General features: G+C 43.6%; 1 protein-coding gene across 1 annotated transcript in view; it reads left to right on the top strand.

Annotated features, from left to right (window-relative positions):
- dok6 (docking protein 6) overlaps positions 1 to 27281 on the top strand; it is a 76903-nt gene that overhangs the window by 35399 nt on the left and 14223 nt on the right. The window contains 5 exon segments of the mRNA XM_014157186.2: positions 1242 to 1361; positions 9160 to 9335; positions 9337 to 9350; positions 11256 to 11394; positions 12028 to 12136. Of these exon segments, the coding sequence (XP_014012661.1) occupies positions 1242 to 1361; positions 9160 to 9335; positions 9337 to 9350; positions 11256 to 11394; positions 12028 to 12136 (558 nt within the window).

Genomic DNA, 27281 nt, shown 5'->3' with positions numbered 1-27281 from the left:
CATCCACATTCTACAGTCTGGATTTTTACTTTCCATTGTAAACAGAGTTTTTTCCACCTTTAGAGGAAGACATTGGTATTCACCAACAACTGTCTATCTGTTTGCTGTGTGAGTGAGAAATTGATTCATGAAACCATCAGCCTCCACTTAGTGGTTAATTAAACAATTCAATAACACCCCTCCTCTTCTCTCACCACTGCCAAGAGTGCCAGAGTTGAGCTTTTCAAGACTTGTGCACACGGCAGCGTATGTGGTGTATGTGTTTGTGTGTGTTTATGTTCATCTTCCTGTTCCTGTTCCTGTTTGTGTGTGCATGTGTGCCTCGGAGAGAGATAAGGTGTGTGTAACTGATTAAGAGAGTAGAGATATTATCGACGCGTATGGGTTTGATTAAAAGATTGTCACTGTTGCTCTGAGATAATTATTTTCGGATGCATTCACACAATTTCCTTAGAGATCAATCCTGTTAATTGTTTTCTACACCCAGGCTTCCCACCATTTAATTATATCACCCTGTTGGGATAATAAGCTATTGATTTTCTGGTGTTAAGAACGTCAGTTGATCCCCCTGTGTTCTGCTTGTTGATCAAATCTATCCGAGAAAAAATGCTTTATGGCCTGATCCCAGATCTGTACTGGATGTGCTTTAGAAGTACAGTACAGATTGCGGTTGTCACAGTTACCACAATGCTCCATTTTTCATTGGGGAAAAATAATAGAGACAGAACTCTATGGTCCTTTAAAAACCTGCTGTATGTACAATATCTTGTGATTTAGCTTGGAACAAATAATTGATGGCTGGGGTATATCAGGGGTCTGGTGGTCAAGTGCTGTAGGACTACAGTATAGGAGAGAGGGGAGGAGAGGAGAGAGGGAAGAGAAAGAGGGTTAGGGAGGGCAGTGTTGAGAGTGGTCAGAGGGGAGAAAGATGGGATAGCAGAGGAGAGAGAGGAAATGCAGCATTCATCTGGTGTTTTGTGTTCATGAACTGCTTGACTCTTTTCATCAGCAGAGAATCAATCAGATTGATTTTCTCCAGGTTACCACCACCTGATACTCACGTCCGGGGGGCTTTTTTAGTCCACAGTGCATGCTGTATGATTCATCTGTGTTTGTGTGTGTGTGTGTGTGTACTTTTCTAACTTTGTATGAGCTGGATGCGGAGGAGTGGTGCAAGCTGCTGTGTGTGTAGTGTGTATTTCTGTCTGTGTGTTTAACTCTTGTTTTAACTCTGTGTTTAGAGCTGGATGCAGAGGAGTGGTGCAAGCTGCTGTGTGTGGAGTGCCTAGGAAGCCGACTGAATGACATAAGCCTGGGAGAACCAGACCTGTTAGCAGCGGGGGTGCAGCGGGAGCAGAGCGGTGAGTCCCCAATTAGAACCCCAGCTAATGGAGGCCATTTTGGGTCAATCCTGCCCCAAACTGGTTAGCAGTTACATTATAGGCCTATATGTTTGAGTGCAACTGAGTCCTCAGAGGTTTGTGATAGGGAAACGGTGAGTCTCCAATTAGTCCCTGCCAACAGAGACCATTTTGGTTCGATATTTCCTCCCCAACCATCCCAGCACTTGTAGACGGTTTCATTACCAGCCCAGAAATGTTAGTGCAACAGAGGTCTGTGTGTGTGTTTGTGTGTTTGTGTATCTTTATCTATGTGTGAGTGTGTGTGTGTGTGTGTGTGTGTGTGTGTGTGTTCGTGCGTGTATGTACTTTCGAGTGTGTGTCTGTGCACGTGTGTGCATGTGTGTGTGTGGCTGTGTTCCTGGCCTAATGAGAGGTGCTGTGCATCACTGGCTCCCCTCATAATGAAGCTTGTCACAAAAATGGATGAGATTATATCTGCTGGGGCTGAGGCCATGTGAAATCACTGTACTTCCCCCCCCATCCAGGAAATAGAAATAGAGAAATGGGAAGGAGGAAAGAGGAAAGGTATAGCTGTTATTAAATGGGTGATTTTCTATTCATTTGTAGACTAGCTGTGGAAATGACTGCAGTGTGTGTGTGTGTGTGTGTGTGTGTGTGTGTGTGTGTGTGTGTGTGTGTGTGTGTGTGTGTGTGTGTGTGTGTGTGTGTGTGTGTGTGTGTGTGTGTGTCGTGCGTGCGTGCGTGCGTGCGTGTTTGTGTGTGTTTTATAGACTGGCTTTGGAAATGAAAAAATCAAGAATCTGGCCCAAGGTCTCATTTTGACTCCCCTAACAACCTCTTACAGGGCGCCTACAATTGCATTTACGCATAACTTTGTGCTCTGCCCTCGTTTGAAAAAAATCGATATGAATCCGTATGAATCTGAGCAGCCCATCTAGTTCAATGAACAGTAATAACATGTATTTTTCTATCCCTCAGCTTCGATGTAAAATGACAGGGAAATATTGATTTGTATTCATAACATCGAAGTGGTGCGGTGTGTGAAGAAAGAAAGAAAGAAAGTAAGAAAGAAAGAGAAATAACAACAGAAATAGAAAGCTAAACACTTGTGCGTGTCTCTGCAACACATACTAAAATGGGAGAAAACTCCACCCTCTGCAGTTAGACTTCAATTAGTGATCACCCAACTACAGGGGCTGATAATTAAATCAAAGTTCATTTTCTCACTGCTCCTAAAAATAGCCTCATCATATTACATTGCCATTTCATCAGTCCTCACTCTAGACTCATGGCTGTTCTTTTGAAACATTAGGCATAATTAGTGAGTATTAATGTAGATTATGAAGAGCTCTCTGAGAGCTGGTTAAAGTGATTGGGGATGAGGAGGTATGTAGTAGAGACTCCAGCTGGTGAAAGTGATTGGGAATGAGGAGGTCTCTAGTAGAGAATCCAACTGGTTAAAGTGATTGGGGATGAGGAGGTCTCTAGTAGAGACTCCAACTGGTTAAAGTGATTGGCGCTGAGGAGGTCTCTAGTAGAGACTCCAACTGGTTAAAGTGATTGGGTCTGAGGAGGTCTCTAGTAGAGAATCCAGCATGGTTAAAGTGATTGGGGCTGAGGAGGTCTCTAGTAGAGACTCCAGCTGGTTAAAGTGATTGGCGCTGAGGAGGTATGTAGTAGAGACTCATGCTGGTTAAAGTGATTGGGGATGAGGAGGTCTCTAGTAGAGAATCCAGCATGGTTAAAGTGATTGGGGATGAGGAGGTCTCTAGTAGAGACTCCAGCTGGTTAAAGTGATTGGGGATGAGGAGGTCTCTAGTAGAGACTCCAGCTGGTTAAAGTGATTGGGGATGAGGAGGTCTCTAGTAGAGACTCCAGCTGGTTAAAGTGATTGGCGCTGAGGAGGTCTCTAGTAGAGACTCCAGCTGGTTAAAGTGATTGGGGATGAGGAGGTCTCTAGTAGAGACTCCAGCTGGTAAACGTGATTGGGGATGAGGAGGTCTCTAGTAGAGACTCCAGCTGGTAAACGTGATTGGGGCTGAGGAGGTCTCTAGTAGAGACTCCAGCTGGTTAAAGTGATTGGGGATGAGGAGGTCTCTAGTAGAGACTCCAGCTGGTAAACGTGATTGGGGATGAGGAGGTCTCTAGTAGAGACTCCAGCTGGTTAAAGTGATTGGGGATGAGGAGGTCTCTAGTAGAGACTCCAGCTGGTAAAAGTGATTGGGGATGAGGAGGTCTCTAGTAGAAACTCCAACTGGTTAATGTGATTGGGGCTGAGGAGGTCTCTAGTAGGTACAGGATCTGGTTGGCTGTCTTGAAAAAACAATGACAACAGTGTGGGGTGCATCTAGATAGTCTAAAGTTCCTTCCTCTCCTTGTCTGCTTTCCTTCACCTGAACAGATAGAGAAAACAGGTTAAGTAATTATGGTGGATGAGTAATGAGCGAGATTTGTTACAGTACTATCTGTCCAGTTGCAGTCAATTTAGATAGTCTAAAGTGGCATCCTCTCCTTGTCTGCTTTCCTTCACCTGAACAGATAGAGAAAACAGGTTAAATAATTATGATGGATGAGTAATGAGGGAGATTTGTTACAGTACAGTAACACCTGTCCAGTTGGAGCCAGTTTAGATTTGTTACAGTACCACCTGTCCAGGTGGAGTCAGTTTAGATTTGTTACAGTACCACCTGTCCAGTTGTAGTCAGTTTAGATGAAGCTACAGTACCATATGTCCAATTCGAGTCAGTTTAGATGAAGCTACAGTACCACCTGTCCAGTTGTAGTCAGTTTAGATGAAGCTACAGTACCATATGTCCAATTCGTGTCAGTTTAGATGAAGCTACAGTACCATATGTCCAATTCGTGTCAGTTTAGATGAAGCTACAGTACCATATGTCCAATTCGAGTCAGTTTAGATTTGTTACAGTACCACCTGTCCAGTTGGAGTCAGTTTAGATTTGTTACAGTACCACCTGTCCAGTTGAAGTCAGTTTAGATTTGTTACAGTACCACCTGTCCAGTTGGAGCCAGTTTAGATTTGTTACAGTACCACCTGTCCAGTTGGAGTCAGTTTAGATTTGTTACAGTACCATATGTCCAATTCGAGTCAGTTTAGATTTGTTACAGTACCACCTGTCCAGTTGGAGTCAGTTTAGATTTGTTACAGTACCACCTGTCCAATTGAAGTCAGTTTAGATTTGTTACAGTACCACCTGTCCAGTTGGAGTCAGTTTAGATTTGTTACAGTACCACCTGTCCAGTTGGAGTCAGTTTAGATTTGTTACAGTACCATATGTCCAATTCGAGTCAGTTTAGATGAAGCTACAGTACCATATGTCCAATTCGAGTCAGTTTAGATGAAGGTACAGTACCATATGTCCAATTCGAGTCAGTTTAGATTTGTTACAGTACCATATGTCCAATTCGAGTCAGTTTAGATTTGTTACAGTACCACCTGTCCAGTTGGAGTCAGTTTAGATTTGTTACAGTACCACCTGTCCAGTTGGAGTCAGTTTAGATTTGTTACAGTACCACCTGTCCAGGTGGAGTCAGTTTAGATGAAGCTACAGTACCATCTGTCCAGTTGGAGTCAGTTTAGATTTGTTACAGTACCACCTTGTCAGAAGGTGGGTGTAGCTGGTGCATGAAGTCAGGCGCAGGAGAGCAGAATGAATGAGCAACGTACTTTACTCAAAATATCGGCAAAAGGTAACAATACAGTTGACCAACAATAAACGGTAATCAATTACGCACGGGTGAAAACAGCACCCGTCGAAAACCAGCCATAACGTACCGAATGAACATAGAAACAATCACGCACAAAAACATGGAGGAAACAGAGGGATAAATACATGAACATGTAATTGGGGAATGAAACCAGGTGTGTAGAAAACAAAGACAAAACAAATGGAAAATGAAAGGTGGATCGGCGATGGCTAGAAGACCGGTGACGTCGACCGCCGAACGACTTCGGCGGAGGTTGTGACAGTACCCCCCGCTTGACGCGCGGCTCCAGCAGCGCGCCGACACTGGCCTCGGGGCCAACCCGGAGGGCGAGGCGCAGGGCGATCCGGATGGAGACGGTGGAACTCCCGCAGCATCGACGAGTCTAACACGTCCTCCACATTCTGTCCCGGCATGGTGTAAACTGCATGAGCTGTTCGGACGAGGGGGATTTCTCTCCCCTAAAACCCCTTTATGGAACAATAGATTGATCCCTATGTTTTTCCAGAATAGTAACTTTAGACCATGGTCTGATAAGGGGATCACTCTTCTGGAACACTGTTATGAGGAGGGAGTTCTTATGTCTTTTGAACAGCTGAAACAGAAATACCACTTGTCTAACAGGGACTTCTTTAGCTACCTACAACTACGAGACTTTATTAGGGTGACTCTCAAGGGACAATGGAACCTACCTAAGATGTCACCTATTGAACAATTCTGCCATGCAGACCAACCACTATTCAAGACCATTTCCCGTGTTTACGATGCTCTAATGTCAGTACTAACACTGCCTGAGCTAGATAAACCCCGACTTAGATGGGAAAAAGATCTGGGTATTTATCTTGATGAGGGCCTATGGAGTGACTATGCAGGGATGGTGTTACATCCACATTGAACTCCAGATACAGATTGATCCAGTTTAATTTCCTACATCAGCTCTATATCACCCCATCTAGACTGCACAAGTTCAATCCTGATATCTCCTCCCTATGTTTTAGATGTGGCTCAGATGAAGGAACATTCCTCCATTCCACTTGGCAGTGTTCAAAACTACATGGTTTCTGGCAGGGGGTATGCGATACCATATCCTCAATCCATGGGGTTGCATTCCCTTTAGACCCCGAGGTCTGCCTACTGGGTAACTATACTAACACCAATCTTAGGCAAAGTCATACTTTAAAGCTAACAGAAATATTGCTAGCGATTGCCAAGAAATGTATTGCCTTGAAATGGAAATCGGATTCCCCCCTGCCAGTGGCAATGTGGCTATCGGAAGTTAATAGTTGTATCCCACTGGAGAAAATCACTTACTGCTTGAGGAATAAGTTAAAGACATTTTACAGAATTTGGCAACCTTTTATTGACTATATGGAGAATCTCCCCCCACACCACATTGATTGAATCTCTATATAATTCTTATATAATGTTTCACACGTAATGTATAATATGTAGCTTACAGCAGGTGACCATATGAATCAATGTCTCTATTATTATTAATATTTATTTTATTATGATTTATGTATCATGTATATTTTTTATGTATTATGTATGCCCGTATATATAATTTTTATTTTTTATTACGCTCGTCTGTTACCGTCACTTTGTCCTTTGTTGTCTAACATATTTTCACTTTTGTTTTGAATGTTCTTAATTGGAAAATGCAAAAATAAAATATTCAAAAAAAATAAAAATAACACGTCCTCCACCGGTACCCAGCATCTCTCCTCCGGACCGTACCCCTCCCACTCCACGAGCTACTGAAGGCCCCTCGCCCGACGCCTCGAATCCAGTATGGATCGAACTGCATACACCGGGGCCCCCTCGATGTCCAGAGGGGGCGGAGGAACCTCCCGCACCTCAGACTCCTGGAGTGGACCAGCCACCACCGGCCTGAGGAGAGACACATGTAACGAGGGGTTAATACGGTAATCGGGGGAAGCTGTAACCTGTAACAAACCTCTTTCAGTCTCCTCAGGACTTTGAATGGCCCCACAAACCGCGGGCCCAGCTTCCGACAGGGCAGGCGGAGGGGCAGGTTTCGGGTCGAGAGCCAGACCCGGTCCCCCGGTGCGAACACCGGGGCCTCACTGCGGTGGCGATCTGTGCTGGTTTTCTGGCGCCTCACAGCCCGCTGAAGGTACACATGAGCGGCGTCCCATGTCTCCTCAGCGCGCCTAAAAAAGTCGTCCACCGCAGGAGCCTCGATCTGGCTCTGATGACAAGGCGCCAGAACCGGCTGGTACCCCAGTACGCACTAGAAGGGGGAGAGGTTAGTGGAGGAGTGGTGGAGCGAGTTCTGGGCCATCTCTGCCCAGGGCACGAACGCCGCCCACTCCCCCGGCCGGTCCTGGCAATAATTCCGCAGAAACCTACCCACATCCTGGTTCACTCTCTCCACCAGCCCGTTACTCTTGGGGTGAAAACCCGAGGTAAGGCTGACCGAAACCCCCAGACGTTCCATGAACGCCCTCGAGACCGTTGACGTGAACTGGGGACCTCGATCAGATACTTTGTCCTCAGGCACCCCGTAGAGCCGGAAGACATGTGTAAACAGGGCCTCCGCAGTCTGTAGGGCCGATTTGTTACAGTACCACCTGTCCAGTTGGAGTCAGTTTAGATTTGTTACAGTACCACCTGTCCAGTTGGAGTCAGTTTAGATTTGTTACAGTACCACCTGTCCAGTTGGAGTCAGTTTAGATTTGTTACAGTACCATCTGTCCAGTTGGAGACAGTTTAGATTTGTTACAGTACCACCTGTCCAGTTGGAGTCAGTTTAGATGAAGCTACAGTACCACCTGTCCAGGTGGAGTCAGTTTAGATTTGTTACAGTACCACCTGTCCAGGTGGAGTCAGTTTAGATGAAGCTACAGTACTACCTGTCAAGTTGGAGTCAGTTTAGTTTTGTTACAGTACCACCTGTCCAGTTGGAGTCAGTTTAGATGAAGCTACAGTACCACCTGTCCAGTTGGAGTCAGTTTAGATGAAGCTACAGTACCACCTGTCCAGTTGGAGTCAGTTTAGATGAAGCTACAGTACCAGCTGGAGTCAGTTTAGTTGAAGCAAAGGAGACAAAGAGAGAAAACATTTAAATACTATTGAGACTTTTACCGCTACTCCTTATCAACTGGACGCTGACTCTCTCTCTCTCTCTCTCTCTCTCTCTCTCTCTCTCTCTCTCTCTCTCTCTCTCTCTCTCTCCAAGGAAATAGGAAAATAATAGTCCTTAATGAGTATGATGTCATATTTCTAGGAGCACGTCTTTATTTCTTTAGTCTTTATCAGTCTGTTATGTAAAGTCAATTTGCGCTGAGCAGAGAATGGCCTCTAAGAACTATTCAATTTTTATGTTCATATTACTTTCTTATAACTTTTTCTGTCTGCCTCATCCATTTTTCATAATTTGAATGAAGTTACGATTTTGTAAGGAGCTGTCTTTTTTGTCCATTCAATGCATGGATTTCATGCTTATGCAAGCTGGTTTGAATGATAATTCTAGATTTTAAGTAGGCGTCTACAACAGCATGGACTCAAATGCCTTTTCGATGATCAAGTGGAGAAAGTTATTTTAGTGACTCATACAGCCAGAAGTGTACAAAAGTCAAAGTCCCAAAACTGCTGATACTGGGATGTTTTTAGATGTAGTCAGTTTTTGACGTTTTTTTTGAATTAGGATGGAGTGTAGCCTACTGTATGGGCTCTGTCAAATACAGTAATGGTTTCTGGCAAACAGATGAGACCACTGATACTGTGTCTGTCTGTTACTCTGTCGGCCCATACTCCCCAAACCCACCTGATATAACTCTCTGATGACTACTGCAGGACCATGTTTTTATGTGTCCTTCGAGAACATTGATTCGTAGCCTTCGCTACAAGCTGAATGGAAACTTTAAAACGGGTTTAAAACTGTCAAAATGAAAGGACTGCAATAGATTCTGTCCAAAAGTCCAATGCTCACCTTTGAGCATGATCACCCATGAGAACATCTACCTTGTTATTCTGTCCTTTCAAAAAATATTCTCTATTTTTTCAAAGTAAGTATTTGTAAAAAATTGCTGTGTTGGTTTTGTTCCAGAGCGGTTCAATGTGTACCTGATGCCCACCCCCAACCTGGACATCTATGGGGAGTGTACCATGCAGATCACCCATGAGAACATCTACCTGTGGGACATCCACAACGCCCGCGTCAAACTGGTTATGTGGCCCCTCAATTCACTGAGGAGATATGGACGAGACTCCACTTGGTTCACTTTTCGAGTCAGGAAGGTATGTTTGTTTCGTGTGTGTGTACGTGTGTGTGTGAGAGAATCCATCAAGTTCACCAATGAGACAGAAAGGTATGCTCACAGTGACACACAGTCACCTCCTTGTATGCTTCATAGGAGTCCCATTCACATCGGTCCTGGATCGAACCCTAACCCATTCACATCTCTCCTGGATCTGACCCTAACCCATTCACATCTCTCCTGGATCTGACCCTAACCCATTCACATCTCTCCTGGATCAGACCCTAACCCTAACCCATTCACATCTCTCCTGGATCTGACCCTAACCCTAACCCATTCACATCTCTCCTGGATCTGACCCTAACCCTAACCCATTCACATCTCTCCTGGATCTGACCCTAACCCATTCACATCTCTCCTGGATCTGACCCTAACCCATTCACATCTCTCCTGGATCTGACCCTAACCCATTCACATCTCTCCTGGATCTGACCCTAACCCTAACCCATTCACATCTCTCCTGGATCGGAACCTAACCCATTCACATCTCTCCTGGATCGGACCTTAACCCTAACCAATTTACATCTCTCCTGGATCTGACCCTAACCCATTCACATCTCTCCTGGATCAGACCCTAACCCTAACCCATTCACATCTCTCCTGGATCACCCCCTAACCCTAACCCATTCACATCTCTCCTGGATCTCCCCCTAACCCTAACCCATTCACATCTCTCCTGGATCTGACCCTAACCCATTCACATCTCTCCTGGATCTGACCCTAACCCATTCACATCTCTCCTGGATCTGACCCTAACCTATTCACATCTCTTCTGGATCTGACCCTAACCCATTCACATCTCTCCTGAATCGGACCCCACATCGGTCCTGGATCTGACCCTAACCCATTCACATCTCTCCTGGATCAGACCCTAACCCTAACCCATTCACATCTCTCCTAGATCTGACCCTAACCCTAACTCATTCACATCTCTTCTGGATCTGACCCTAACCCATTCACATCTCTCCTGGATCAGACCCTAACCCTAACCCATTCACATCTCTCCTAGATCTGACCCTAACCCTAACTCATTCACATCTCTTCTGGATCTGACCCTAACCCATTCACATCTCTCCTGGATCTGACCCTAACCCTAACCCATTCACATCTCTCCTAGATCTGACCCTAACCCTAACTCATTCACATCTCTTCTGGATCTGACCCTAACCCATTCACATCTCTCCTGGATCTGACTCTAACCCATTCACATCTCTTCTGGATCTGACCCTAACCCATTCACATCTCTCCTGGATCGGACCCTAACCCTAACCCATTCACATCTCTCCTGGATCGGACCCTAACCCTAACCCATTCACATCTCTCCTGGATCTGACCCTAACATTAACCCATTCACATCTCTCCTGGATCACCCCCTAACCCTAACCCATTCACATTTCTCCTGGATCTGACCCTAACCCATTCACATCTCTTCTGGATCTGACCCTAACCCATTCACATCTCTCCTGGATCGCCCCCTAACCCATTCACATCTCTCATAGATCTGGGACCGGTTTATCAGCAGGAGAGGAAAACTGGTCACATGGGTCCTGATAAACAACACACAACACACACACACACACACACACACACACACACACACACACACACACACACACACACACACACACACACACACACACACACAGAGTTACTTTGGGAATAGTCAAAACTTTTTCAAAGGAAGTTTGAACTCTAAACATGTCAGCATATCCACATGTTCCACCCCTCCAGGCTATGAGATGACAGGGTGTATCTGCTTTCCGTAGGCATATCTGTACCTCATGTTTTCTCTGTGTGTTCTAACCTGTGTATGTATCTTTAATAAAACTCCATCTCCCCCCTCTCTTCCCTCTCTCTCTCCCCTCCACACTCTGTCTGTCTCTAGGATGTGTGACACGGGGGAGGGTCTGTTTACGTTCCAGACGCGGGAGGGAGAGATAATCTACCAGAGAGTCCACTCAGCCACCCTGTCCATCGCACAGCAACATGAGAGGATGATGGTAGAGATGAAGAAGAGCTCACAGGTAACACACACAGACACACATAGTACACACATGCACACACGTACACACACATTCCCTGTGGATATGGCCTATGTTTCTTTCCTCTCTCTATGGTCAGTATGCTGTATTTACGTATGGTTTTCTAAGGCTTGATGAGCCCTGGCCATATGGCCTTGTTCCTGGACTCCCTCCATATGGGAATACTGCAGAGTGTACTGAAATACATAAAGAGGTTGTGGAACACAGTGGACACTTTGGTTATGGGTCATCATACCACAAATAGGACTTTTAGGTTCTAAAGAGATGTACTTGATATAATTGAAAGAGAAACGTGCAGTGACTGTAGTAAAAAACACACGTTTAGCTTTGGTTTTGTGCTTTATTTCATATCATGGTATTGATCAAATGTTGTGAATTTGTACTGCATGTCATTTGTCCACAATATGCAGTAGCTACCTGTAATGCCTGTGGCTGTTTTTCCTACTTTGCATTCCCTAGAGGTGACTATACCCAGAGATAACAATTGCATCCCAAATTGCACCCTAATCCCTATCAAAAGCAGTGGTCTAAAGTAGTGCACTATATAGAGAATCAGCTGCCATTTGGGATGCATCCCACACACTGAAGATGATGTTGTTGTTGTCTCTGTTTCAGACCCACTCCAACCAGACAACGTTAACCAAGTCCATTTCTCTGCCTCGCAGTGCCTACTGGCATCACATAATGCGTCAGAACAGCGTGGGAGACATCTACAGCTACCAAGGTACGCACAGCAGAGCTCAGCTAGGCAGCCCAACAGCATTATCTGAACACGCACACGCACGCAGGCACACATTACCAGTAATGCTACCTGCTGGTAATATTGCTAGTAATATTCAATACCCCTGTAGTTCAACAGGACAGTGTAACAGTATCAAAATCTGCAACTCTTAAGTCAATCAGTGATTTTATGACAACCAGCAAACAAATGAATGGTTGTATGTCTTCCCACAATGGCAAATCTTTAAAACACAGCTAATAATGTAGGATTACAATATGACATGTCAGACATACAACATGCTCATCTGCACCATCGAGAGCTTCTTGACTGGCTGCATCACCGCTGGGTATGGCAACTGCTTGGCATCCGACCGCTAGGCCCTATAGAAGGTAGTGGGTATGGCCCAGTACATCACCGGGGCTGAGCTCCCTGCCATCCAGGAGCTCTAAACCAGGCGGTGTCAGAGGAAGGCCAAAATAATTGCCACCCAAGCCACAGACTGTTCTCTCTGGTACCGCACAGCAAGCGTTACCAATGGACCGCACGGCAAGCGTTACCAATGGCCCTAATAGGTCCCTGAACAGCTTCTAAACCCAAGCCATAAGACTTCTTAACAAAACGGCTAAATAGCTAATCAAATCGCTACTACCCAAACTACCTGCATTGACCCTTTTTTGCACTAACTCTCTTGCACTGATTCTATGTACACACACCGGACTCTACCCACACACTCACACATACTTACACTGACACCCCAACACACACACACTACATACGCCCACACACACATAACATGCGCAGACATGCATACTGACGCCACACACACAGTCACACACACACTTTCACACTCACCACATACACTGCTGCTACTGTCTATTATATATCCTGTTGCGTAGTCACTTTACCCCTACCTACAGTTGAAGTCGTAAGTTTACATACACTTAGGTTGGAGTCATTAAAACTTGTTTTTCAACCACTCCACAAATTTCTTGTGAACAAACTATCGTTTTGGCATGCCGGTTAGGACATCTACTTTGTGCATGACACAAGAAATGTGTCTTTAAACAATTGTTTACAGAGATTATTTCACTTATAATTCACTGTATCACAATTCCAGTGGGTCAGAAGTTTACATACACTAAGTTGACTGTGCCTTTAAACAGCTTTGAAAATTCAAGAAAATTATGTAATGTCTTTAGAAGCTTCTGTTAGGCGAATTGACATAATTTGAGTGAATTGGAGGTGTACCCATGGATGTATTTCAAGGCCTACCTTCAAACTCAGTGCCTCTTTGCTTGACATCATGGGAAAATCTAAAGAAATCAGCCATGACCTCAGAAAAAACATTGTAGACCTCCACAAGTCTGGTTCATCCTTGGGAGCAATTTCCAAATGCCTGAAGGTTCCACATTCATCTGTACAAACAATAGTACGCAAGTATAAACACCATGGGACCACACAGTTGTCATACCACTCACTCACAACGCGTTCTGTCTCCTAGAGATGAACATACTTTGGTGAGAAAAGTGCAAATCAATCCCAGAACAACAGCGAAGGACCTTGTGAAGATGCTGGAGGAAACAGGTACAAAAGTATCTATATCCTCAGTAAAACGAGTCCTATACCGACATAACCTGACAGGCCGCTCAGCAAGGAAGAAGCCACTGCTCCAAAACTGCCATAAAAAAGCCAGACTACGGTTTGCAACTGCACATGGGGACAAAGATTGTACTTTTTGGCCTCTGGTCTGATGAAACAAAAATAGAACTGTTTGGCCATAATGACCATTGTTATGTTTGGAGGAAAAAGGGGGAGGCTTGCAAGCCGAAGAACACCATCCCAACCGTGAAACACGGGGGTTGCTTTGCTGCAGGAGGGACTGGTGCACTTCACAAAATAGATGGCATCATGAGGCAGGAAAATTATGTGGATATATTGAAGCAACATCTCAAGACATCAGTCAGGAAGTTAAAGCTTGGTCGCAAATGGGTCTTCCAGATGGACAATGACTCCAAGCATTCTTCCAAAGTTGTGGCAAAATGGCTTAAGGACAACAAAGTCAAGGTATTGGCGTGGCCATCACAAAGCCCTGACCTCAATCCTATAGAAAATTTGTGGGCAAAACTGAAAAAGCGTGTGTGAGCAAGGAGACCTACAAACCTGACTCAGTTCCACCAGCTCTGTCAGGAGGAATGGGCCAAAATTCACCCAACTTATTGTGGGAAGCTTGTGGAAGGCTACCTAAAACGTTTGACCCAAGTTAAACAATTTAAAGGCAATGCTACCAAATACTAATTGAGTGTATGTAAACTTCTGACCCACTGGGAATGTGATGAAAGAAATAAAAGCTGAAATATATTTTATTAAATATGTTATCTTATATATAACCCTGCATTGTTGGAAAAGTACCCTTAAGTAAGCATTTCACTGTTAGTCTACACCTGTTGTCACGTCCTGACCAGTAAAGGGGTTATTTGTTATTTGAGTTTGGTCAGGACGTGGCAGGAGGTATTTGTTTTATATGGTTCGGGGTGGTTGTGTATGTAGAGGGGTGTTAGATTTATGTATTCCGGGGTTTTTGGTTATTGTTCTATGTTAGTTTATTTCTATGTTCTGTCTAGTCGTTTGTATTTCTATGTTTTGCTAATTGGTGTTGGGGCCTTCAGTTGGAGGCAGCTGTCTATCGTTGCCTCTGATTGAAGGTCCTATAATTAGGAGTATGTTTGTTTTGGGGTTTGTGGGAGATTGTTTCTTGTATTGCTGTGTGTTGCCTACAAGACTGTTTTGTCGTCAGTTTATTGTTTTTCGTGTTTGTTTTGGATAAATAAAAATTAGCATTCACATAACCCATTGCGCCTTGGTCCATCTATTACGACGACCGTGACAGAATCTCCCACGGACCCAGCAGCGGAGGAAGGAGCAACAGGTGGACTATTAGGAGTCGTGTACCTGGGAGGAGATTAAAGCCGGAGTGGGCCCATGGAGGAAGGTGAAAGAGGACTGGGAATGTTACAGGGGTACACGGTTGGCGTTCAAACCTGAGAGGCAGCCCCAATACATTTTTTTGGGGGGGGCACATGGGTAGTTTGGCTGGGCGAGGATTAAGCCCCAAGCCAAATCCCCGTGCTTTTTTGAGGAAACCTATGACTGGACAGGTCCCATGCTTCGGGGTAATGCATACTGTGGCGAGGCCAAGTATTTTCAGGCCGGTGTGAGCTGTGCCAGCGCCCCACATTTGCCAGGGGGAAGTGGGCATCCAGCCATTAAGGGTGGAGCCAGTACTGCGCTTGAGACCGCCAGTGTGCCTTCACGGTTCAGTGTATCCTGTTCCCGCTCCTCGCACTAGCCGTGAGGTGCGTGTCTCCAGTCTGGCACATCCCAAGCCAGCACCACGCACTAGGCTTCCAGTGCATCAGCCCAGTCCAGTACGTCCTGTTCCCGCTCCTCGCACTAGCCTTGGGGTGCGTGTCCCTAGTCTGATACCTCCAGTACCAGCCCCACGCACTAGGCTTCCAGTGCGTCAGCCCAGTCCCGAGCTTCCGACGACAGTGCCTAGTCCCGAGCTTCCGACGACAGTGCCTAGTCCCGAGCTTCCGACGACAGTGCCTAGTCCCGAGCTTCCGACGACAGTGCCTAGTCCCGAGCTTCCGACGACAGTGCCTAGTCCCGAGCTTCCGGCGACAGTGCCTCGTCCAGAACTTCCGGCGACAGTGCCCCGTCCAGAACTTCCGGCGACAGTGCCTCGTCCAGAACTTCCGGCGACAGTGCCTCGTCCAGAACTTCCGGCGACAGTGCCTCGTCCAGAACTTCCGGCGACAGTGCCTCGTCCAGAGTGTCCGGCGACAGTGCCTCGTCCAGAGTGTCCGGCGACAGTGCCTCGTCCAGAGTGTCCGGCGACAGCGCCTCGTCAAGGACTGTCCGGAACCAAGAGAGACGGCCCACTGTCCGGAATCAAGAGAGACGGCCCAGAGTACAGCCCAGGGTCCTCAGTGACAGGCTTCAGGCAGAGGTATTCAGTGGGGGTGGACTGGTCAGGTAGGGGACTAAGGCCTGAGCCTAAGCCACCTCCACTGTAGGAGGTTTGGGGAGGGGGGGTGTAGCACGGGAGACGTCGGTGACGGCAGCCACCCTCCCTTCCCTCCCTTTAGTTTAGGGGTTTATTTTTGGGGTATTTCTGTTGTCAGGTGCATCCGGGGTCTGCACCTTTGGGGGTACTGTCACATCCTGACCAGTAAAGGGGTTATTTGAGTTTGGTCAGGACGTGGCAGGGGGTATTTGTTTTATATGGTTCGGGGTGGTTGTGTATGTAGAGGGTGTTAGATTTATGTATTCTGGTGTTTTTGGTTATTGTTCTATGTTAGTTTATTTCTATGTTCTGTCTAGCCATTTGTATTTCTATGTTTTGCTAATTGGTGTTGGGGCCTTCAGTTGGAGGCAGCTGTCTATCGTTGCCTCTGATTGAAGGTCCTATAATTAGGAGTTTGTTTGTTTTGGGGTTTGTGGGAGATTGTTTCTTGTATTGCTGTGTGTTGCCTACAAGACTGTTTTGTCGTCAGTTTATTGTTTTTCGTGTTTGTTTTGGATAAATAAAAATGAGCATTCACATACCCGCTGCGCCTTGGTCCATCTATTACGACGACCGTGACACCTGTTGTCTACGAAGCATGTGACAAATACAATTTGATTTGATTTCAAACACATTTTCTCTCCACTGTTTTCCTCTTACCAAGCATTTTAATCCGCAGTTTTCTTCTCCATTTGGAAAGCTGCAGCACTTATGCTCCCAACCCAGGGCTCTACTCCCCTTGTCACAACAGGATTCTCATATGAGACTGCATGTTGTTCTCAAGCCAGTGCAAAGTCACCGACAGCAATGCTTTCTATTGCGTTCTACGTCATCTTCTCCTTTCCTAAGACTACATTTCTGCATGAAGGTACTGCAACTTTTTTCTACGGTCAATACGGCCTCGTTGAGTCATGGTCGTAGTTTCAGAATTCTTCCCGGGCAAGTGTTTGCAGTGGTTCGTCTTCAGACATCTCCTCTAGTTCTACAGGGTCTGCCACATGGGATATATTAGACATTCATAGCACGGACTGTGTGAACAGGGAGCGCGCACACACACATACATCTTGTACAGCAAACCTTGTGGGGTTAGCTCCTAACGTAATTCTAACCCTAACACTAACCCTAGCTCCTAACATAATTCTAACCCTAACACTAATTCTAACCTTAGCCCAAAACCCATTTGGAATAGCGTGTTCAATGGAAACAAAGTTTAAAATCTTTGTTTCCATTGAACATGCAATATAAATAAAGGCATTTTAATGAATTATATGAAGAGTGCCTTGGTCCTCTTTTCTTTTTGATGACCAATTTACCCCTTTTACCAAAGAGCACCTTCTTTCTACTATTGTGTATCTTAGCAGCGCTTCCCTTTCTTCTTTTTCCCCCTAAAAATAGCATTTGACCTCGTGGGGACCAACAGAATGTCCCCGGTTGGTCCAATTATTGTTTGTTTACTATTCTTGTGGGGACTTCGCACCCCCCCAACACACTAGACGTACCTTCCTCAGCGGTGAGGTCATCATTGAGCTGGCTTGCCAACAGGACGCCCAGTAGAGAAGTAGCGTACTATGTCTTAAACCAGATAATGTGATATAACCAAAGATTTTTGGTATCCATTATTGGGGGCTACAGGTTTACTTATGAAAAACGTTGCCATAGGTTTTTCAACTAACCTGGTATTGGTAATACTATCTTCGTTCTCGATTCAGCCAAACACATATCTTCTAAAATTCCGTGTCCAGTCGCAAGTGGTTCGTTTGAATTTAGAAAATGCTCTTTTATTAAAATAACTTTTTTACTCCATGAAGTAATCCAACAATGTGTATGCCGCCGTCTTGTCTATTTAAATCTTCTCTCATTGATCGAGACAGGTGAGTGTCATCATGACATGCGGCACATTGGGGTGAACCCACCTGTCTCAATCAATGAAAGAAGATTAGAAATAGACAAGATGGTGGCATACACTTTGTTAGATTACTTCATAAAGCAAAGCAAATATGTATTTTAATAAGGGGGGATTTTCTCAATTCAAATGACCCCCTGCAACTGGACAAGGACATTTTAGAAGATATGTACATGTTTGGCCGAATCGAGAACGAAGATTGTATCACCAATACCAGGTTAGTTGAAAAATCTATGGCATCGTTTTGCTTAGGCAAACCTGTAGCCCCCAATAATGGATTCAAAAAATCTTTGGTTATATCACATTATCTGGTTTACAATCTGTAGCTAATACATATGTAATAACCATGTCAAGTCACTATGTAGGGTTACTATACAGTTCAATAGATAAACAGATCTGGGAAATTGAGGAGACACTGGTTAAAGACTTGTTAAAGGCAGACTTGGCTCTTTTGGTTGATGGCAGCCATGTTTTATCCTCACTCTGCAGGTAATACCCCTTACACACCTCTCTCATCTTGAGCCTGTTTTCTATGTTGAAACTTTAAATATGGGGCATCTCCCACCCCAGGCATAGGACCTCAACCTTCTCCTGGATGACTCTATATACACAACATGAGATCACTGAACACATGCATCTCTATGTATTCACACACATAAATACATGTGCACGTAAACACGCGCACACCTTTTGCAATTCATGAATCAGTGGAGTATTAGAGCATTTTGACCTGATTTCCTGGGTCTCACTTTGCCAATGATGAATCTATGCTACAATAATGTGATAAAACAGCAAAATAACTGATTTTTATTATCGATAACGAGGTGAGATACGTAAGATGACGTATATGGACCAGACTAGTCCCCTGTGTTTCAGTGGGCCCGTAAAGATCATATAATATAGCAAGCCTATGATAACCTTATAATACCATTATGTTTGCTATATTAATACTGTATATTAACTGAGTATGGGCTGATTTGGGTGTATGTGGAGGTGAGAGATGCTAGACAGAACATGTGGACCAGACTAGCCCCTGTGTGTCACTGTACCTGTGATGAATCTATAATAAAGCTTATGATAAAAAAATCCAGTATAGTAACAGTACAGTCACTACATTAATACTGACTATGGGCTGATTTAGGTGTGGGTGGAGGTGAGAGTGTTAGATTATCCCCCTATGTGTCACTGTGCCGTGATGAATCTGCAATCAGCATGCTTAATTGGCTGAGTCATGGTCGGGTTGTGTTTAAATACCCATGAGTCCTCTGGAATAATGAAGGAACACTGGTTCTTGTCCCATCCAGCTTTGCTGCTTTGCTATATGTTTATTTATTTATTTTTCTCTCTCATTCAGTTAATCAGAGAACCAGAACTAAATGAGTTGCATTTTGTGTGTGTGCGAAGGTTTCTGTTTCGATTAGACTTGGGCTGAAATGTTAGACTTCAAGGAAAGTTTTGGTTTGCTTGCAAATGAAATGGGTACAGGCAGTTAGCAGTGCAAACTGTATGAATATAAACCATACACTTATTTGAACCATTTCAATAATGGTGAGATACAGAGAGAAACTGCATTAAAGGTCCAATGCAGACGTTTTTATCTCAATATCAAATCATTTCTAGGTAATATTATAGTAACTTCCTGTGATTGTTTTTGATTAAAATGGTTGACAAGAAACAAAAACAGCTTCTTAGCAACGAGCAATTTCTCAAGCAAGAATTTTGTTAGTGCGTCTGGGAGGGGTTTGATTGGGGAGGGTAAAATGGAAAACTAGCTGTTATTGGCAGAGAGGTTTGGAACTCTCTTTCTAATTGGTATATTAAGTAAGTTACTGCCTCGGGATGTTACCATCCCACCAAAACAGGCAGAAATGTCAGGCAGTCTTTTCAAACAGCTTTTACACTGAAATGAAATTGTCATCATTTTTAGATTTTCACAGTATTATTCCAACCTCAAGAGTGTGAAAATACATATAACACACAGGCAAATTTTGTTTTTGAATGCACTGGACCTTTAATAAACCTTGACAGGCAGATCGGTTTTAAGTACTCATGTCAAAAGCGGCAGGTTGAGGAGTAATACTGTATATTCACATAAATGAAGAACATTACATGAATTGGCATTTGACATTTGAAGATAGTACACTCTTAGAAAGAAAAGGTTATATCTACAACCTAAATGGGTTGTTTGCCTGTCCCCATAGGATAACCCTTTGAGAATCCTTTTTAGTTCCAGGTAGAACCCTTTTGAGGTCCATGTAGAACCCTTTCCACAAAGGGTACTACATGGAACCCAAAAGTGTTCTAGATTGAACCCAAAAGAGTTCTCCTATGGGGACAGCCGAAGAACCCTTTTGGAACCCTTTCTTCTAAGAGTGTACATTTCCCTCAGTATGCTATGTGTTGGTGACATACAGTCCCTTCAGAAAGTATTCATACCCCTTTAAAAATATATATTTAAAATAATATATACAGTACCAGTCAAAAGTTTGGACACACCTACTCATTCCAGGGTTTAGCTTTATTTGGACTATTTTCTACATTGTAGAATAATAGTGAAGACATCAAAATTATAAAATAACAAAAAAAAGTGTTAAAAATATATATTATTATAACGTTTCAGCTAAGACCCAAATGCCTTCTGTGTTGAAGTAACAATGTTTATTACAGCAACAGGGGCAGACAAATGACAGATCAAGGTAGGCAGCGGTCGATAATCCAGAGTGATGGGGCAAAGGCAGGCAGGGTCAGGCAGAGTGGTCAGGCAGGCGGGCTCAGAGTCCGGACAGGCAAGGGTCAAAACCAGGAGGGCGAGAAAAGAGAGAATGGGGAAAAGCAGGAGCTGAGAAAAACGCTGGTTGTCTTGACAAACAAGACGAACTGGCAACAGACAAACAGAGAACACGTATAAATACACAGGGGATAACGCGGAAGATGGGCGACACCTGGAGGGGGGTGGAGACAATCACAAGGACAGGTGAAACAGATGAGGGCATGACAATTATTTAGATTAGAGATTCTTCAAATTAGCCACCCTTTGCCTTGATGACAGCTTTGCGCACTCTTGGCCTTCTCTCAACCAGCTTCATGAGGTAGTCACCTGGAATGCATTTCAATTAACAGGTGTGCAAAAGTATACAGAAGATAGCCCTATTTGGTAAAAGAACAAGTCCATTTTATTGCAAGAACAGCTCAAATAAGCAAAGAGAGAAATGACAGTCCATCATTACATTATTTTGATTACTTTATGATATGAAGGTCACTCAATCTGGAAACTTTCAAGAACTTTGAAACTTTCTTCAAGTGCAGTAGCAAAAACCATCAAGCGCTATGATGAAACTGGCTCTCATGAGGACCGCCACAGGAAATGAAGACCCAGAGTAACCTCTGATACAGAGAATTAACGTTACAGGCCAAATAAATGCTTCACAGACTTCAAGTCAGACATATGTCAACATCAACTGTTCAGAGGAGAGTGCGTGAATCAGGCCTTCATTGTCAAATTGCTGCAAAGAAACCACTACTAAAGGACTCCAATAATAAGAAGAGACTTGCTTTTGCCATGAAACACGAGAAATGGACATTAAATTGGTGGAAATCTGTCCTTTGGTCTGATGAGTCCAAATTTGAGATATTTGGTCTTTGTGAGATGCAGAGTAGTGAACGGATGATCTCCGCATGTGTAGTTCCCACCGTGAAGCATGGAGGAGGAGGTGTGATAGTGTGGGGATGCTTTGCTGGTGACACTTGGTCATTCATTTAGAATTCAAGGCACACTTAACCATCATGGCTACCACAGCATTCTGCATTGATATGCCATCCCATCTGGCTTGTGCTTAGTGGGACTATAATTTGTTTTTCAACAGGACAATGACCCATCACACCTCCAGGCTTTGTAAGGGCTATTTGACCAAGAAGGAAAGTGAGAAGGAGAGTGCTGGATCAGATGACCTGGCCTCCACAATCACCCAACCTCAACCCAACTGAGATGTTTGGGATGAGTTGGACTGCAGAGTGAAGGAAAAGCAACCAACAATTGCTCAGCATATGTGGTAACTCCTTCAAGACTGTTGGAAAAGCATTCCAAGTGAAGCTGGTTGAGAGAATACCAAGAGTTTTCAAAGCTGTCATCAAGGCAAAGGGTGGCAATTTGAAGAATCTAAAATATATTTTGATTTGTGTAACACTTTTTTAGTTACTACATTATTCCATATGTGTTATTTCACAGTTTTGATGTATTCACTATTATTCTACAATGTAGAAAATAGTAAAAATAAAGAAAAACCCTTGACCGAGTTGGTGGGTCCAAACTTTTGAATGGTACTATACATTTACAACATCAAAAGATATGTGGGGATATAATATAATAAGTTGCTCTGTGTGCAATAACAATGGTTAAGATGATTTTTGAACATCTATCCCATCTCTGTGCTACACACAATTATAGAGAAGTGAATTTCAAGCACAGATTCAACCACAAAGACCAGAGAGGTTGTCCAATGCCTCGCAAAGAAGGGCAGCTATTTGTAGATGGGTGGGGGAAAAACAGACACTAAATAGCCCTTTGAGCATGGTGAAGTTATCAATTACACTTTGGATGGTGTATCAATACACCCAGTCACTACAAAGATACAGACATCCTCCCAGTTGCTGGAGAGGAAGGAAACTGCTCAGGGGTTTCACCATGAGACGAATGGTGATTTTAAAACAATTACAGAGTTTGGCTGTGATAGGAGAAAACAGGATGGATCAACAACATCGTAGTTACTCCACAATACTTACCTAAATGACAGAGTGAAAAGAATGAAGCCTGTACAGATAACACATATTTCAAAACATGCATCATGTTTGCAATAAGGCACTGAAGTAAGACTGCAAAAAATGTGGCAAACAAATACTTTTTGGTCCTGAATACAGAGCGCTATGTTTGGGGCAAATCCAACACAACACATCACTGAGTACCAGTCTTCATATTTTCAAAAATGGTGGTGGCTGTATCATGTTATGGGTATGCTTGTCATCGCCAAAGACTAGGTCATCTTTTAAAATAAAAATAAATGAATAGAGATAAGCACAGGCAAAATCCTATAGAAAACCTGGTTCAGTCTGCTTTTCAACACACACTGGGTGTCACGACTTCCGCCGAAGTCGGTTCCTCTCCTTGTTCGTGCGGCGTTCAGCGATTGACGTCACCGGTCTTCTAGCCATCGCCGATCCACCTTTCATTTTCCATTTGTTTTGTCTTGTGGTCCCACACACTTGGTTTACATTCCCTCATTACTTGTCGTGTATATAACCCTCTGTTCCCCCCATGTCTGTGTGTGGAATTGTTTGTTGTAAAGTGTATGTGCACTTCTGACTGGTTCGTGACGGGTTATTTGTACCCATATTTTCTTGTTCTGGGTGCCGTTGGTTTTGCATATTAAACTGCTCCGGTTATTACCTAGTTCTGATCTCCTGCGCCTGACTTCTCTGCAGCCAGTCACGCACCTCTTACACTGGGAGACAAATACACCTTTCAGCAGGACAATAACCTAAAACACAAGGCCAAATATACGCTGGAGTTGCTTACCAAGACAACATTGAATGTTCCCTGAGTGGCCTAGTTACCGTTTCGACTTAAATCGCCTTGAAAATCTATGGCAAGACTTGAAAATGGCTGTATAGCGATGCTCACTTGGGACTCCCAAGTGGCGCAGTAGTTGACTCTGCAGCTCAGTGCTAGAGGTGTCACTACCGACAACCTGGTTCGAATCCAGACTATCACAACCAGCCGTGATTGGGAGTCCCAAAGGGTGGTGTACAATTGGCCCAGCGTCGTCTGAGTTTGGCTGGTGTAGGCTGTCATTGTAAATAAGAATTTGTTCTTAACTAACTTGCCTAGTTAAATATAAAATCAATTACCAGCTTGAAGAATAATGGACAAATATTATACAATCCAGGTATGCAAAGCTCTTAAAGACTTACCCCAAGCCAACTCCCCCTTTGGCCGCCTTTCCTTCCAGTTCTCTGCTGCCAATGACTGGAACGAATTGCAAAAATCACTGAAGCTGGAGTCTTATATCTCCCTCACTAACTTTAAGCATCAGCTGCCAGAGCAGCTTACAGATCATTGCACCTGTACACAGCTCATCTGTAAATAGCCCACTCAACTACCTCATCCCCATATTGTTCTTTTTTTTCTTCTCTTTTGCACCCCAGTATCTCAACTTGCACATTCATCTTCTGCACATCTATCACTCCAGTGTTTAATTGCTAAATTTTAATTATTTTGCCACTATGGCCTATTTATCGCCTTACCTCTCTAATCTTACTACATTTGCACACACTTGTCGTGTCTTTGGCATCATTAAACTGAAGACTGTTAGTTTATCAAATCAATTCTCTGTAATTATTATTACGTGATTAACTAATCAGGTAAATGTAATTAACTAGGAAGTTGGGGCACCAAGGAAAATATTCAGATTACAAAGTTATAATTTTCCTAATATAACTTTCAGATATTTTAATATCTGATTAATTAGTCTTCTAATTAATTAGTTATTCTTTACCTCACGTTAGTCTCATTCCAAACGTCGTAAATTGTTGGTTATCTGCACGAACCCAGTCTTCACTATGAGTCATCCATACATCAATTGTCTCAATCATTTATTTATTAGCTAACTAAATAATCAGAGAAATGCACACACAAACAAACAAACAAAGTAGATATGGTTACAAGGAAATGATAGGGGATGTGCCCTAGTGGGCTAAACCGGCATGGCGGCTTGGTAGACAAAGAGACTGAGAAGGGCGCGAAAGACAAAAGAGGCACTACCCAGTTGATAATTATAACAATTGAAATGCTACCCCTTTGCACATGAACGCTCACTCATTCGGGAATAATTGCAATCAATATATATATTTACGCTCAGTGTGTCGTCGTGATCTCTGTTGGAAAGTCTGTTTCTGTTGGAGAGTTTGTCCACCCTCTCTCTCTCCCGAGGTTAGAATGGATAGTTCAGAGTTTCGGCGGTTGTCTGTCCTCGCGTTCACGGGCACTTCATTTCTAGCTGCAGACTGGTAATTAGTATCAAAGATTTTCTCTTATTCTGTCGGTATCGATAGTCTCAGAGTTTCAACAACCATTACAACCTTAGCTTATACTCAGGTTTATGGTCTCTACTCAAACCTTAGCCCTCTCGATAATCGAGAAAAGCTGGTCTGAAGGGAATTCCTCCCGGTGGGGGTTATATTCGTAACAGTAGAAAGGGGCTGTCCCATGACGCCAGATCAATGTCTGTGCTCATGGGGCAGGCCAATGATTTAGTTAAACTCCAAAGGGAATTGGAGTTTACCTTCATTAACCTCTCTAGGGCAGGCGGGACGAATACCTTAAAAATCCTATTACTTCAATTTCTCAAACATATGACTATTTTACAGCTATTTAAAGACAAGACTCTCGTTAATCTAACCACACTGTCCGATTTCAAAAAGGCTTTACAACGAAAGCAAAACATTAGATTATGTCAGCAGAGTACCCAGCCAGAAATAATCAGACACCCATTTTTCAAGCTAGCATATAATGTCACAAAAACCCAGAAGACAGCTAAATGCAGCACTAACCTTTGATGATCTTCATCAGATGACAACCCTAGGACATTATGTTATACAATACATGCATGTTTTGTTCAATCAAGTTCATATTTATATCAAAAAACAGCTTTTTACATTAGCATGTGACGTTCAGAACTAGCATACCCCCCGCAAACTTCCAGGGAATTTACTAACAATTTACTAAATTACTCACGATAAACGTTCACAAAAAGCATAACAATTATTTTAAGAATTATAGATACAGAACTCCTCTATGCACTCGATATGTCCGATTTTAAAATAGCTTTTTGGTGAAAGCACATTTTGCAATATTCTAAGTACATAGCCCAGCCATCACAGGCTAGCTATTTAGACACCCGGCAAGTTTAGCCTTCACCAAAATCAGATTTACTATTATAAAAGTTTGATTACCTTTTGTTGTCTTCGTCAGAATGCACTCCCAGGACTGCTACTTCAATAACAAATGTTGGTTTGGTCCAAAATGATCCATCGTTATATCCGAATAGCGGCGTTTTGTTCATGCGTCCCAGACACTATCCGAAATGGTAAATCAGGGTCGCGCGCATGTGGCGCAATTCGTGACCAAAAAATTCTAAATATTCCAATACCGTACCTCGAAGCATGTCAACCGCTGTTTAAAATCAATTGTTATGCAATTTATCTCGTAAAAAAGCGATAATATTCCTACCGGGAATCTCCTTTTCGGCAAACAGAGGAAAAAACACAAAGACGGGGGCGGCCAGTGCACGCGCCTAAGCCCACAGTCCCTTGATCGGCCACTTGAGAAAGGCGATAATGTGTTTCAGCCTGGGGCTGGAATGACGACATTCAGGTTTTTCCCGGGCTCTGAGAGCCTATTGGAGCCGTGGGAAGTGTCACGTTACCGCAGAGATCCTTTGTAATTGAATGAGATGTCAAAGAAAGACAATAAATGGTCAGACAGGCCACTTCCTGTAAAGGAATATCTCAGGTTTTGACCTGCCATTTGAGTTCTGTTATACTCACAGACACCATTCAAACAGTTTTCGAAACTTTGGAGTGTTTTCTATCCAAAGCCAATAATTATATGCATATTCTAGTTACTGGGCAGGAGTAGTAACCAGATTAAATCGGTTACGTTTTTTATCCAGCCGTGTCAATACTGCCCCCTAGCCCTAACAGGTTAAACAGTTTAAAATCACATTACATAATTCCACAAATATTGTCATTTTTACTCATTCATTTTATACAACAATTAGATGCAAGCCTTACAACTGAGAATCTTGTATAAACAGAGTTATGGTAATGTGGCTGTATTGTCTTTCCTGAGGTCACCAAATTGTACAAAACGGACCAGTTTGTATCTGGCTACTTCACCGACCGTTTATACCTTCTCCAGAACATGGATATTGTTCAGTTCTCAAGTTCTGTGATGTGGAAGAAGTTCCTTTGTTCTCTCTATGAAAACTCACTCTCTCTTATACTCTGGCCATGAGGAGAGAACTCCTCTAGGAATTTATGACCTGCCTAACAGAGCCTGTTGGTAGGGGGAAGACAGAGAGGTGGTGAGAGAGAGAGGGGGGTGGTGCAGAGAGAGGGGGATGGTA

The sequence above is a fragment of the Salmo salar genome, chromosome ssa19 (genome assembly GCF_905237065.1).
Source record: "Salmo salar chromosome ssa19, Ssal_v3.1, whole genome shotgun sequence".
Lineage (NCBI taxonomy): Eukaryota > Metazoa > Chordata > Actinopteri > Salmoniformes > Salmonidae > Salmo > Salmo salar.
Note: the sequence above shows the minus strand (reverse complement) of the source record. Positions and strands in the feature narration are given on the sequence as shown.